This window comes from Podarcis pityusensis (genome assembly GCF_964106645.2).
Source record: "Podarcis pityusensis genome assembly, chromosome: 10".
In the NCBI taxonomy this organism is placed as follows: Eukaryota; Metazoa; Chordata; class Lepidosauria; order Squamata; family Lacertidae; genus Podarcis; species Podarcis pityusensis.
In genome coordinates, this window is record NC_138035.1 from 18,655,145 (window position 1) to 18,670,934 (window position 15,790).

General features: G+C 38.0%; 1 protein-coding gene and 2 long non-coding RNA genes across 9 annotated transcripts in view; 2 read left to right on the forward strand and 1 right to left on the reverse strand.

Moving 5' to 3' along the window:
• CACNA1C (calcium voltage-gated channel subunit alpha1 C) overlaps positions 1-15,790 on the reverse strand; it is a gene marked incomplete at its 5' end in the record, with an annotated part of 488,103 nt that overhangs the window by 154,560 nt on the left and 317,753 nt on the right. For 5 of the 7 annotated variants that reach the window (XM_080971552.1, XM_080971554.1, XM_080971553.1 and 2 more), the window contains one exon: positions 1,232-1,322. In XM_080971552.1, coding sequence (XP_080827678.1) covers positions 1,232-1,322 — 91 coding nt within the window. Of the gene's footprint in view, positions 1-1,231; positions 1,323-6,087; positions 6,203-15,790 lie in introns of those variants that run through there. The other 2 variants (XM_080971558.1, XM_080971557.1) reach the window with 1 other exon arrangement.
• Positions 1,214-6,544, forward strand: LOC308457617. Its single transcript, XR_013977038.1, has 2 exons — positions 1,214-1,352; positions 6,142-6,544. It is a non-coding gene; the product is annotated as an uncharacterized lncRNA (long non-coding RNA).
• LOC308457631 lies at positions 9,330-13,304 on the forward strand. The gene is made up of 4 exons (XR_013977059.1): positions 9,330-9,456; positions 10,951-11,035; positions 11,715-11,830; positions 13,132-13,304. It is a non-coding gene; the product is annotated as an uncharacterized lncRNA (long non-coding RNA).

Below are 15,790 nucleotides of genomic sequence, written 5' to 3' on the forward strand. Positions count from 1 at the left end.
CCACCACAAATATCAATACTAGGGGCTGGTGTCCCTGTTTGCTTTGCTCACCAACCGACCACCGCCCTGCCAACACCACATTGCCAAACCTGCTTCCTTTATACCTAACCAAACCTTCCTCCTTTTACACCTTACCCAAGTCTCCTGTGTAACTTGCATAGAAGAGTTATCAAACAAAATAGCCTTATCTGGAGGATACCCGTGGAGAGTCAATAACCTGGTTTTGAACTGCTCTACATTTTGGTATTCTGGAGCTAACAGAAAACATGGTGCAGACTTCAAAATAACACACTTCCTTTCATGCCCATGGGCAGTACCAGAAAGGAAATTGGAACGGGGGCAAGCACCCTTCAGACAAACAACTCACACTTACATATTTATGAAATATACCATTATTTTTCTTCCAGAAATATTAGACATGAGACATAGACTTTTAGAAGACATCAGAAGGCAGCCCTGTTTAGGGAAGCTTTTAATGTTTGATGCACTACTGTATTTTAATATTTTGTTGGAAGCCGCCCAGAGTGGCTGGGGAGGCCCGGCCAGATGGGCGGGGTATAATTAATAAATTATTATTATTATATTATAATAGCCTGTCCCCTCAACCCAAACCACACCTTGCCCCTTCATTGACCCCAATGTACTGTTCTGGTGCCACCATTGTTTGAATTTTACATTGCTCAATAAAAGACACTATGGGACGTGGGACAGAAAAGTGAGGCTTGGCATTCAGTGTCCTTTTAATTTTTCCTACAGTGTCAAAAGCAATCTGAAAGGCGTATTGAAAGCACCCTGCAGAGTGAGCTGTGTGGGAAATTTATCACAGGAAAAGCACTCTCAGAAGCCATAATCTCACACAGCTCTTCTCAAGTCCATATTTATGTATTTCAAATAAAAAACAAGTATAAATGGATGACAATGAAAGTTGGACTCTGTTCTATGCAAAGTACCAGCTATTTTGTGATACAAATAATGTTCTATGGGAAGCTCTGAAGTTCTAGAACAAGGGAATATCTAATTCCAGAACACCAGTGTGACATAGTGATTAGAGTGCTGGACTAGAACCTGGAAGGGAATATCTAATTCAAAATGTTCTCTCATTCTGATTTAAGAAGAATGAGTCTCTGGCAATGCAAATTCTGAAGAAAGTCTTTAAGGTTTACTCTTTAACTATCCGTCAGACTCCATGGTGGAATAAGGAAGACACAAGCATAAATATGGTTAAACTCACGCCAGCCGTGCTCCACAGTTTTCTCCTTCAATATCTCCTCCAGCCACATTGTCAGTGTTCACAGATTCTGTCTCACTGGTGGGCATGCTCACTACATGGATCAGAGGAATGAAAATAGAAGGTCAGTAATTGGTCTGCAATACACAAATGTGCAGTTCCTGGCAGTGAAGGTGCTTGCTTAGCAAAAAAGCATAAATTAATAAGGAAAATGAATTGTGACCAGAGGAAAAGCCCTAAGATAACATTTTCCTGAAGTTTAACCTGTTTGTTTCAAACAATGTGATACAAATTTCCTGAACTATTTTTACATCCCACAAAGATACCTCTTATTGACATTTCCATCTGGCACAGCCCCCTAAACTTTAAACTTCCACAAAATAAAGTCACAGAGACTTTCTGCTTTCCTTGGTCTGTTTTTGTGCACAACTGTCTTTCCATATATAAGTTTTTTATTTTTATTTTTTAAAATCCTGATTTAAAGAACAGTGCACAGTCCAAACAGGAATATGCTTTATGGGCAGGAAATGGGCAAAAAACAAAAGAGCTGTGTTGAGGAAAAGCCAGAGACAAGGTAATTAAAAAGTGATTGTGAATAACTACAATGCTAGAGCACTAGGGCAATGTTGTCCTAACATTCTAGGATGCAAAATTAGGAACAATCCACACAACCATCCTGGCATACTGAGATGTTAGTTAAATAAATGCACACATTGCTTTGCATGTGGAATAGCAAGTTATATTATTGTTTCATTGGGTAATTTAGTCAACATGTACCATACTATCACTCTACCCTCTATGGAAGCTTTGTGGTTGCCTTACACGCTGGGCATTTTGTAAAACAATCACACTTATGGCTCAAGCAATTCACCCTAAATATAGACAGAAAGTAAATACAGTATAAAGCTTTTGCTTCTATTCAACACTTGATGATTTGGACAGGGCAGGTAACATCCAAAGCATGTCATCTAGGTGCAGAGCACAAATGTGAAAAAGGAGATTTAGAGTTGATTCATACAATAGTCTTGAGAAGCTAGGATGCAGGTAAACATGGTTGTACACACATTATGAATCAACCCACTACCTGGATAGTCACTAGTCAGCCAGTGATAAGCCAGTGAGGTTTCTTCCCCTTTTGAGTTTGTCACAAAGTTTGCGTGTAATTTATATGCATAGAGAAGAAAAAGTTGACCATTTCACCATACACCCATTTTAACACAGGTTGAAATATTCTGGAAGGATTGTATGAATTAGTTCACTTACACAAGCTGTTTCTTGCTCATTTTGCAACCCACCTCAGGTCAGGGAGTAACCCATTAGCAAGTGCTATAACGCAAGATTTGTTCTCTATACATTACAGTTACATAAGTTTGGGAGTGTAGAACATACATGAAATTTAACAGGCTTACAGCCACTGACTATTTCTAATAAAATCAAAAGAGGGCAGTTAAGAAGCTAAGCAGAAGTAATGTTTTCTCCTACACTCCACATCAGTGTGTCATCATTCTGAATCTTAAGGCTTCTTGACACTATGAACAATTCAGATGAGTTAACATAATAAAGTTGAATGATATGAGTCCCACAAATACTTTTCTAGAAGACAATTGTAAATGTTTCACAATAGGCTATTTGGTGCATTTCCAGGCCCTGTATAACTTGAATAGAAGACTTAATGAAACACAACATCCTGATGTGGAGGATGCAGAGGGTATTCACAGAATCCTCAAGATACTTGCAGGGAAGTGAACTTCTGTAGGTCACTTGAATATATTTTGAAAGATAAATTATATATGTGAAAGATTATGAAGTACAGAAATAATGTTAAAGCAGAATTATGATATCAAGGCATTACTCCATATTATTTTATCTTTCAGAATAGTGAGCTTGTCAGGGATCTGTGACCTTTACAACCAATTGTTTGCCCATGGCAGGTCTTTTTATGTTGCTCTTTTAAATGACTTAGAAGCACCAAATCTTTAATACTGTCTTTCTACAGTAAGGAATGACTACTTTTTCTGAGGGGTGATTCAGCCACTAGAGCCTAGCATCTTCCCCATAGACACAAAAATCTACTTATTCCATGATGCACCTCTCCCACACTAGTCATAAGGTACAGGCAATGGGCTCTTTAAACCAAACCAGGGAAGAAAGCAGTAACGAGCCCTTAGCCCATAATATTTTGACTTGTGAAGTGAGTGTGTGAGTGCCAAAAAATGTGGTTGCCCTTAAGCCCTTGCTAAATTAAAAACATGGGTCCTAATGAAAATTACAGACTTTAGTAGAGCACTTTGATAGCCAGCATAGCATAAATTTAACTGTTATTATGCATATTATCTCCTGGGTCTTTGGATAATAAAGCAATCTATGGCCTTTTAAGCTGTGGGGGAAGGGGGTTTACTGTTTTTGTTTACTATAGTGTGTATTTTGTGTTTTTATATTGCAAACCACCCTGTGATCCTTGGATGAAGGGCAGTATAGAAATCTAATAAATAAATAAATAATCGTAAACACCCTAAGCAAATGTTGGCATCTGTCTTGACAGACAATGAAGTGTGCCTCCAGGGTCCAAACAGCTGCATTAGCAGCACTGAAGTGACCTCCCTGGATTGTCACAGGTCCTGGCCTGTCCAAACAACAATATTCCCTCTTATTCTTATCCCAATATTCCAAAGGCAAGCAGAGAAATACATTTGGCACCAGCTTGGCTGTAGGAGTTGCTGGAAGGATGCATACAATGTGTCATCCAGCACTGGTCATAGAACAGGATAAGAATTTATTTATTTATTGAATTTATATACCACCCTATATCTGCAGGTCTCAGGGTGGTTCACAGAATAAAATCAAAATATAAAACCTCAAAATACATACTCAAAATAAAAGCAGCAACCCAATAACCCCTCCCCCACCTTATAAGATAATAAGAGGAGCCCTTATGGATAAGCCCAAAGGCCTATATTATTCCGCATTCTTTCTCACTGTGGCCAACCTGATGCCTAGTGCAAAAGCACTCCCATTCCTGATTCACAGCAACTGGTATTCAGAGAACACTTCCTCTGATACTGGAGGTAATATAGCTATCATTGCTTTGTAATCATTGATAACCTTATCCTCCATGGATTTGTCTAATTCCTTTCAAGAGCTGTCCAGGTTGATGGTCATCTTGTGATAGCAAATCTCATAGTTTTAACTGTGTGCTGTGTGAGGAAGTGCTTACTTACTCCTGTCTGTCCTGAATCTTCTACCATTTCAATTACCGTAACCATATTCAATCTATATCCATAGTGCTGCAATTTTCTCACCTAATATTTTTCTGCTCTCCAAATAAAGTACCCAAAATGAACTATACTACTATACTATCTATACTATACTACTATACTATCTATACTACTCAGGGGTGACACAATGTGTTTGGACAGATGATTTGGCAGCCCCTCAGACCACAGAACTTTATACAACTTTATGAGGTTTTATGGCATGCCCTGTATTGTTGAAAGATATCCAAGATGTCACCAAACATTATTTTATTCTAATAATTCATCCACACAATCACCTTCTTGCACAACAGGGAGAAAAGTAGAGCTGTCACCTTTTGTTTCTGGTCCAACTGAAAAGTTGGGCTTTAGAAAGTCTGATATTTCCTTCAAAACTTTTTTTAAAAAATGTCAGTACACTGAAAATATTTTGAAACATTTTTATCTACCATTTTCGAAGAAGACTATCAAAAACAAAAACATAATCAAAATGTTTTGCGTCCATTCATCAGGTTCTATTGTTTTCTTTTGATGGTAGTCAGAAATTATTTAATAAGAGACTGTATAAAAATATATTAATGACTTTAATTAGCTGAATGCAATAATCTTTGTGGTTAAAATGATATAAGTCCCACCCCACCCCGCCAGCAACACATGGTAAGATATTCAGCTTTTAAAAACAGTATGTCTACCTGTGTAAATGTAAACAGGGCTCATCCATACTTCTGTTTGTGATTACCGTACTAGTCATGAGTCCAAGAGGTTCTTTTTTTTGTCCTGCCACTTTCCCTGGGAAAAGCCAATGTTTACTGCTGAATCTGCAGAAAAGCCAATCAACATTTACCCCAGTTCAGCAGTAAACCACAGGTTTTCCCAGGGAAAGCGGTAGGACCCCCCCCCCAAAAAAAAGAAAAGAAAAGAAAAAGAAAAAAGGGAACTTATTGAAACTATGACTAGAAATCACAGCACAAACAAAGTGTGGTTGAGCCTAAAGAGTGTAGGCTGTGCAACAACCATGGAACTACGTGGGAGGAGGGTGAATCCTATAAAACTGAATGTAGATTATATAGCAGCAAAGCTTGGTGAATATATCAGCAGCCTTTACTCCTCCAACAAAACTGATAATAGTGCCTTCTCTTTTTATACTTAATATTTTGTACAATCTTCTTTTTAGAAAAAAATTAAACATCTAGAACATCGTAGCTTGCTATTAACTCCCTATGCCAATACCTTCCAATAAGTTTATTTTACCTGTCTGCTCAAATAAGTCACCTAAGGAATAATGAAATATTCACTTGCTGTGGGAGAAGCATTCAAAGAAAAATATTCTCAGGTTAGCATTTTATCACATGGTTGCCCCTGGGACACAAAATGAAATTATTTGGGGATGTAAGACATTAGATGGAGCTCTTGGAGGCAGCATGGGATACAGTTTTGATGACATCAGGAAGAAAAGGTTGATCCAAAAAGTTACCACCTTATACACAAGTGCACAATGCTGCAGAAGCTATAGAAAGACACAGACATGCACCAACGGACTACACAGTTACTACACAGAAACATACACGTACACATAAAGGATGGACACAGAGTACATTGGAACGTTACCATGAGTTTCTGTGGAGTGACTAAACCAAGCAAACTTTCCTTTCTTCTTATCAGGCAAGCCAGCTGGAGCGTTTTCTTTCACAGACAAGATGGTCAAGTACCAGGAACAAGACATCAACAGAGAACATGCAGCCGGGAACGGTCAAAAGAAAAAGAAACAAGGAACTCAGCTTACATGTAGGACAGCCACCTCTTATCTCTCATCATGGGAATTAAGAATGCAGAATGAAAACAAAGGAATATGGAAGAGTGAAACATTACAACAGAAGGGGTCGTCAGTATCTGCTAAACATCCTCTTCAGTGTTCTCATATGCATTACACCTGAAGCCAGGGAATGCCAGAAACACTGGTTGAACTGAAGCCACAAAGACACCAAGATAATAAACTACTGAGTATGCAGCTGCTGCTTCTGGAAGCATCTCTAAAACTTACATTAAACTTGCTTATGTCACCCAATATAGGGAATATCTAATGAGTTTTAGCTTATTTTGACTTTTGCTACACAACACTGGCTTTCTGTGGATGGTATCCAACTAAGTCATACTCAGATTATACCTACTGAAATCACTAGGCTTAAATTAGCCATGACTAACATAACTCCATTGATTTCAGTTAGTTTGCTAAGAATGACCTAGTCAGCTTTTATGGTTTCATGAGGTTTAAATGTTTATATTGTTCAGTGCCTTGATCATTGTTATGAGCTGGTAATGTAACTACATAAAGGTAGTCTTTATGTGAGCATATTGTATTTAATTATGGGGTATCAGAGTTTTTAGGGGCTAACCAGGTTGGGATAGCTGGGATAGCAGGCTTGTGGGTTTTTTAATGTCTGATGTAGATTTTTTCAATTTCGTTGTTCTGTATGGGACAATGACAATAAAGATTATCATATAGGTTTTTCTTGAAGGGCTAAATTCCATACATTGTTCCATCTGTTCATAATGTTGATATCAGATAAAGTATTCCATTTTTGAACTCTGTATGATGAACAGCTATTAATAAAACTATTAACAGATCTTTTGCTTTAAATTCTTCATTTACTCCCTTGAGTAAATAAAGAAAAACCATGTTCTTATGATAACTGAATCTGGTCCCTGATGATCTTACTTTGTTCTGCAAAACTTGTTAACCAAAATTGCACCACCAGCGGGCACTCCCACCACAAATGGAAAAAGGTACCCTAACCCTTGTTCCTGCATCCCCTCCAGCACAAAGGAAATGATCTGGAAGTAAAGTGGCAAAGCATTATAGAAGAATAATATCATCTATGGTGCATTTTTAAAGCCAATTCGCTAGTAGAGGTGGTCTTAAAAAGACTCACTCTCCATAGCCATTCCCATTTTTCTTTATCAATACTCCTCACCTCCAACCATCTTCTATGTAGATTTTAAACTGGTCAATTTCCCAAAAATAATATTGACAAAGGCTTTGTACCTAGCTGCTACAAACCCTTTTCCTGTGGGGCTTATATTAAAAAATACATTATCTACTTGTGTAAGAGTACACATAGTGTGTAGAATTGTGGAGAATACCACCCTTAGAGTTTAACATTCCTAAGAATAGAAAACTGAAAAACAAAACAAAACATAGCAGCATTGTTTAGGAGTAAAATCAAATCATTAAAATATAATGGTTGTGCAAATATTGCTGTTAAATTGCTCTTCTGCAACTGCTGTGCAGTTCCTGGTTTTTATTGTTTGCTTTTAAGTGTCATATTTGGGTCTGCATTTTAAAATGTTTTCTGCTTTTATATTTTTTATATTGTAACATGCCTTTAAGTATTTCTGGAAGAACTGGGTCTAATGTAAAAAAATATGATTTCTTGATAGTCATGTTTTATTAGGGGCACACTTTCTGGGGGCGTGTATCAGCAGTTAATTGGAACCAGCTGTTTCCTTCCTAAAAATATGATACAATAAAAATACAATAAAAATCTCAGCTACTACAGTAACATTGGTTCAAAAACCCTGCACATCAGTCCTATGATAATCTCATCACCAAACATTTTACAGGATTTTTTAGTTGTGAAATCACAAGCACTAACAGTAACATGTGGCTGTACATGATATTTGCTGGAGCTCTTGTGGAACGGAATAGAGCCAGTAAGTGAACTGCACAGGGGACAGATTTGACAATCAAAATTGGACACCTCCCGTTCAGAGGTCCCTTATGTTCATATACATTTTTCAACATAAATTTCTTCTTCCCACCCCCCTTTTCCTGGTGTTTGCTTTTTGCTACTTTTTATTAGCTGTTTTACAATACATGTGTTTTATTATCTGAACTTCACTTTTATTAGTTCTTTCAGTAATCCACTGCTTATATTTCAAATCCTGCCCATGACCCACCCAGCCAATTTTATAGTGTCAGCCTTATTTATACTCAACAGCAAAACTACACCATGTGTCATCATCAGAACACTCCCTTCAACCAGATCCATGTGTAAGACAGCTACTTCAGGGCAGACTAGGCTCCATCTCTACCACCTCCCCACACATCATTGTGTACCGGTAGCTCTTTGGAATAATGCCATCCTTGGCTTTATTCATCCTGCCTGGCTTTACATCTTCTCCACAATGGATGGTACTCCTTACACATACTTTAGCCATACCACCCAGCTGCAAGATCCTCAATGCATGTCTCTTCTCCATGCCACTCAAGTAATGTTATTTTCATATTCTAGCAAGGCAACAATTTTCCTGCTTGGACTCTACACAACAAAGAAACAGCACTGGCATTATTCAAAGTAGGAAACATAATTTACTTTCCAGTTGTTCACAATACAGAACCAAGTTTTCGTGTTCAGTTGTGAAGCAATTTCCTTAAATCAAGTTACATTTTGTGATCAGCTTCATCACCAGAAAGAGTTTCTGTTTCATCTCGGGACCCTAGTTTCATTATCTTCCTTGGTTTATGGAGACGCTCTCCTCATTTGTTTTATCAATTAATCTATATGAAAGGATACTTTCTTTGTACCACATTTATTAGCAGTGGCATAGTGCCCTGGAAACAATCAAATACTCTACATTTATTTATACCGAGTATGTAGAAAGCTGCACCAGTGTGGAAGTCACATATGATTTTCCTCTTTTCTGCCCATGTGAATGAATTTCAGTACTGAACACTAGAGTCTATATAGAACTGTATGCTGACAATTCGTAATGGCATTACTTACAGAGTGTAAAATGATACTTTGTAGAAGAATTTAAAAAGGTTCAAAACTCCTGTTACATTTCACTAGCATAAACTGCTACAAAAAGATGGTATGACCTTTTCAACCGAGTCCAAAATTAACTTATGGAATTAACTTACTGAATTCATTGCCACAAGACGTGGTGATGTTCACTGCTGCTAAGACCTATTCACTGGTAAGTTTGTTAAGTTTCCTCTTCTGAAATTAAAAGTGTCTGTATTGAATTTTATTTGCACTTACAGATGTTATGTTTGATAGCACTGTGATCACTGTTTGCAATCCATTCAACAAGGCTTACATCTCACACCAGATCCTGGTCACAATTTAAGATTAAAGTTTGACTTCCCTCTGGTCAGTTCCATTGCCAACTGTTCTATAGTGCACTGTAATTTCTAGGAAATCCAGAAATCTTACCTCTTTGTCATGACTGGAACACACACTTACTTAGTCTGTGTGAGGTAACTGAAGACCTCAATAGTTTGAATTACCTCAACATTTTCTTGTTTAGATGCCACCTTTCATTCTTCATCTCAAGATCACTCTGAAACCCCCTTCAGTTCTTCATGCTAAATGCATAAGCTTGCATGCACAACCTGCCCCCTAAGCACTTATAACTCTCACATGTTCAGACAAAAGCCCAAAGAAGGTTTAAATCATTTCTGAATCATCATACTGAACAAGAAGAAAAATGAAAGGGGAGGGGGAAACACATGTTTCCTCAAGAGCCCTCAGTTACCAAAAATAATAATAAAAAATAAGAGTTCCAATAAATGGCTGAGTTTATACATTCAGCAGTCTTAAAACCTAAAAAGCTGTTTCTACACTGTACCATGCCTGACTCCTCTAAAAACAAAACAAAACCTCCCTGCACATGTGGTGGAACAAGAAGCTAAACTGAATCTTTCTCCCTAATATGCAAATTTTGTACATTTTTTTGAAAAGGGAACATTTAAATATGCATTCTCCCAGCTGCAGGCTGAACTAGTGCAATCCCCAAAAAGCATAACTATACTGAATTTATTTTCTGGCCCAAAGTCAGTTCCCAAGTGCGTATAATTACCAGGTAATATAACATTTCACTAATTTTTTAACATTAAGTTTTTAAATTGAGACTGTAGGCTGCCTGCTACTAGTCTGAAATGATAATAAAATACCTTTCAGCATTCTTAACATCCAGCTAACATAATGTTATGTCTACTAAATATATTTGTAATTTTGAACACAGCACACCTCAGGAGTGTGCCTTCAGGCAGTTTTACTAACAGGTTTGCCATTATCATAAAATCTTATAGGGCAGAAAAATGCAACAGGCACTGTTTTCAGCTTGGAATCAAGAGGTTAAACAATGCTTTTTCTAGTTAAAGCAAGCTTTTCAGGTATGTAATTTTAACTTCTGCAACTCTTCAGACAGTGAAAATGGATAAATTGCACCAAATGGAATTAAAAAACAGGCATATTTGATACGTTTCCAGTTGTCGCTTTTTGTAGTCTGTGAATACTTTTTGGAGCATTCATAGAAGCGAGGAACTGTTAATATTACCTTGAATTAGGCCTTGTGTGGGCAGGTGTTATGCAAGCTTCCCTCACACAGCTGTCAAAGTAACTAATTTATAACCTTCTATATCTCCTGCTATTCTCATCATGATTCTTCAAATATTTTTGTCACTAGACTAATTTAATCTGGACAAATTCTCAGAGAAAGAGCTGTCTACGTTTAAAGTCCTGGTTGGGAAAAACAGAATTATCCAAGAAAGGTACAGTCCAACATTCACCTGGTTATTTCATGAATATCAGCCCTCCTTACCTCTGCAGTTCCCGACCATACCCATCTCTCCTCCCTGCTCATTTGCTCTGCTTTTCTTCCCCATGGCTTTTCTCTTCGTCCATGCCCATGTCCTCTTCCTTTCCTTCCTGTGTACCACTCCCTCTTCCAACTTTTTTATTATCACATCATACATTTAAAGCACATGACTTCCACCAAAGAACTATGGGAACTGTAGTTTGTTAAGGGTGCTGGGGATTGCAGCTCTGGGAGCTGCAATTCCCAGGATTCCTTGGGAGAAGCCATGTATGGTAAGGCTGTTTTATCATTCTCTTCTCCTAGTAAATATGACTTGGGATTGGGGGTTTTATCAAACAGCTTCTTTCAAGATTCTCTCTGGAAACACAAAGGCTAGGATTTTGCTTTTTACTGCCAGGACTCTGTTCTTTGTGAGTTGATCATGATGATACTATATTTTAGATTCCCAAGCAATAGTTTCAAAGGATAGATTTGCATGGTATTCATTCATGGATGGTTTAAGAGAGCAATTGCACTTTCTTCCTGTTTGCTGCTGGGCCCAATGTAAGGTGTTATGTTTAGCTGACAAAGCCCTGAATGAATTGGGACCCAGTTACATGAAGGAGTGCCTCTCCCTGTATTTGCTACCCCAGGTCTTACAGTCTGCAGAAAAGGCCGTTCTTGTGGTCCTGTAGTGGTGTGCTAAGAATGGAGGTTTTGTCTTCTCCTATGATCACCCCATGCAGGCCTGATCCCCTCTGGGAAGAAGGTTTGGATATAAATTTAATAATTTATTTATTTTTTGAAAACCACCATACCCACTTTTGAAATCAGCTGAAGACACTATTGTACTAGAATGAGAAGTGTGGCTGAGATCTGTATTTTATTTCTGCTGCAGACTCCAGTGCCGTGGTAATTTTAATATGAATAAAAAACAGTTCAGATGTATGGGTAGGTGCTCTTGTTTAACCAAAGGCTTCTACTTCCACTCCCTTCCTACTTTAAAATTGTGCACTATCCCACTGTCATGTGTTATGTGTGGGTATGGCTATGAATCAGGTTGTTGTTTACATCTTAATTTTTTATTAAGGAACTGGAACAACATATATCCTTTCACTAAGGACAGCTCCTTCAGCCTGAGGCATAATTCCCCATGTGGCCCTACACAGCTGATTTCAAAGAGGCAGATCACAATGTGCTTGTAACAAATCTAAATCATGTGGCTATTTTAACTGATTTTTATTTCCATTGTATTGAGATTTTTGTGCACTCCTTAGAGACAATTGTAGTTAAATAATTTGAGAAATTAAATAAATTTGAGAAATTAATTTGAGAAATTAAATAAAAAAATAAACTATCAAATAGACTTGGTATGTTGTAAACCAACTTTTATTTTTATTTCTAAGGTGGGATTAGGAAAAGGTTTCTCACTCTGCAATCTTTCTCCTTCCATGCAGCAGAAGAGGTGTAGCACCAATTTTCTTTTTTAAAAAATAAAGGCAGGTTGGAGCTTCTAGGTAGTTCTCTAAAATTAAAGTTTATTGTGATGCACAGGCCTGATATGCTTTGAAAATTTGTATTTTTTGAATGGCAAGAGAATCTTGCAGCATGTGATGGTAACCACTCAGCCAGTTTACTTGGAGAGTTTATTGGTTTATCAAAGGTTACCATGCTATTGGGATAATATGTGAACTATCCCACAATAAAATAATAGACAAGTTAAAGACTACAAATTTTTGGAGCCAAAGTCCAGGCAATGGGATTCCTTAGAATTAGAATCTTATAATATTAATACAGGTTTGTTTTTAAGCATTTAATTATCATCCCAAATGCATTGGACCCTGACTCTCAAGCCAATGACTCTTTCTTCTCTCCCTCCTCCTTTTGTCCTCGTTGTCGTGATTATCCTTGGGTGCACTGGTTGGTTCTATTTTGCATTCAACTAGACAGAATTTACCTTCCCTTGACAGCAACCACGAGAAGAGAATGAAAGGCTGGTGATAAGTTTTTATTTTTTACTTTAAAATTGTTGCTTTCTTTTTCAACTTCCATTTTGTTTCATGATCACAGGTTCCTTTGAAACAGAGAGAGAAGAAGAGGAACACGGAGGCAATGAAAACTATGGAACAATGAAGCAATGTTACTGCTGCCCAAGAGATGCACCAGAAACATAAAATAAGCTCCTAATTATTTTGAAAACTTGTTGAATCTCTCTCTAGGTAATAAGAGTTGCCCACTGATGGGAAGTTCTGCCTTTGCACATGAGTCTAGGAATGTTCAGTTCACATTGAGTTCATCATACCCTGACCTGTTCTTAACGCATTGTTGACCACATCTACGGAATGCGATTGTTACGTTCTTTCAAGTCATGCAATATCAATCACTAGTAATAGTTTATTAAGACATGCAATCACTAGTATCAATCACTAGTAATAGTTTAACAAGGAGGATTTCATACCTAACCATGTGTTCCCTTTCCCAACCTTTAATCTATTGATGATTAATGCCTATATGCAACCCTTGTATTGTATTTGTGTTAACCAATCAGCAACAAGCACATATGTGGTAATGCTGTAATACTCAATAAAAGGGACTCCCCGAGACATGCTCGGTAGATGCCTCCCATATGACACTTGCCATTCGTCTGTCGTTTATTTCAACCCAACAGCCCACATACTGCAGAAGCTATAAAACACTGGGAATTTCAGTAATGTTAACATTAGTGACTGTTGTTTCCATTGCTTATTGTTAATTTTTCCAAACCATGGCAGGATCCAGATTGTGCACATACCCAGGCTGTGCACATTTAAAGCACATGACTTCCTCCAATGAGTCCTGGGAACTGCAATTTGTTAAGGGTGTTTGGAATTGCAGCTCTATAAGAGTTAAATGCCAGCTCTCATGATTCGCTGAGGGAAGTTTTAAATGAATGGTGTGTATGCAGCCCCAAGCAATGTAGGACCAACAATATTGGTTTAGTTGTCCTTTGACAAATCCTTTGACCAGGAAGACACATTCCCTAATCCCAGATAAAATTGGTGCCAGCTGCAGCATTTACTTTCAAGTCAGCATGCATGAGATAAATTATGGATCCTTAAGTGACAAGTAATGACAATAGTTTCTTCTCTGTGAAAGTTCTGGCATGTGTCTAATTCTCCCCCTGTTCCCCCAAGACACGCACAGTGTATTCCACCACCACAGTAACTGCTGTTCCTGTGGCGCTTTAGTCAGGCTCTCTTGCATAATGCCTACAATTGTTAGAATTTGCAGCTAATCTTTCCTTGGTTACTGAATGATTATTTTCCACTTCAGTAGCAAAAGATAAAAGTAGACACTGTTGCACTCTCCCCTTCGATCAATTTTTGATGGCAGATAATAAATCATTCCATGACGTATTTTGTTTTGTGGTATTTGTGCTTGAGGAGCAAAAGGAATTGGTCTGGATGGCACTGCTCTCCAGATGCTAAATTGGTGAGCTAAGGAGATGAACTGATAAACAGCTTGGCTCCCAACCTCTGCTATTTCATGATTTTCACTTAGGCAAATTCTGCTGCCGCTGTGCCTTGGCTGTTATTTTTTAATACAAGAAGAGCTCCCCAAATATCCCAGCTATATAGGGTAGCCAAAATATTCTAACTCCTTCCCATCAGGCTATGTGCCTGGAAACTGAATAATACAGAGGGGGAATAATGTGGGTTTGAGAAGATATGGATGTTGAACTTCCATTCCAAAAGGAAGCTGACTTTTCCTTGACACTTCCTGTACATCTATTAGTGAACAAAAACCAAGAAGCAAAGTAGCTGTCTACTTAATGACTACGCTACTGAACTGGATGCACACGTGCACACACTCATACATACCATGTTTCAGCAACTAAAATTAAACTATGGGACTGCCCATGAACAATATAATGTGGGCTGTTTTAGTAAGCAGCCCTTTTATTTTTCATATAACCTCTTAAGGCACCAGCATTTGGGAAAAGCAGCATAACCCCATAGAAGCTCCCTGGCTTCCACAAATGAATGCAGAAAGAGCAAGCCTGGTGCGTGTTCTACCCGTCTGCTCCCAAATCATTTTATGTCAAGGTGACCAAAAAGGTCAATAACATCCTATAAAACCATTCAAGAAAATTGTTGTTGCTTTTGAATACATATCTGTTTTTCCTGTGAAAGTTTGAACCATTTATCAGTCTCCTTCTTTCCATCAGATGCCCCAGTCTGTTTTTCTAACCTCTGTCTTTTTCATACAGACTCACTTACATCATATTCCCATTGAGATTCAGACAGCGCTGATATACAACCAAAACCCTTGTAGCTGTCACCACCACATGAACTGTCTTAGCCACTTCTACATAGTTAAGATGGGAGATACATAGATTTCCATTGTTTTTCTAGCTCAACTACATGAGGATCTGAGTGATTCTGGGCATCAGTCCTGTTAAAGTCTTGCTAGTTTTCAACTGCATCCTATAAGAGGAGGTGTTTCTTTTACATCCCTATAGGTCTAAGCAATGGCATAGTGGTAAATATGATGTGCAGGTGCTCATCAGGATAACCCCAACAGCCATGTTCCCAAATAGTCCACAACTATGCCCACGTTACACTATTTAATAGAATTAGCATGAATGCAGTCCTATACACAATTCCCTTCAACTAAGCTGTATTGAACTCAGTGGTGCCTATTTCTGGATGTGTAGGTTCAGGTTGTAAAACTCACCAAGCTTTAACAA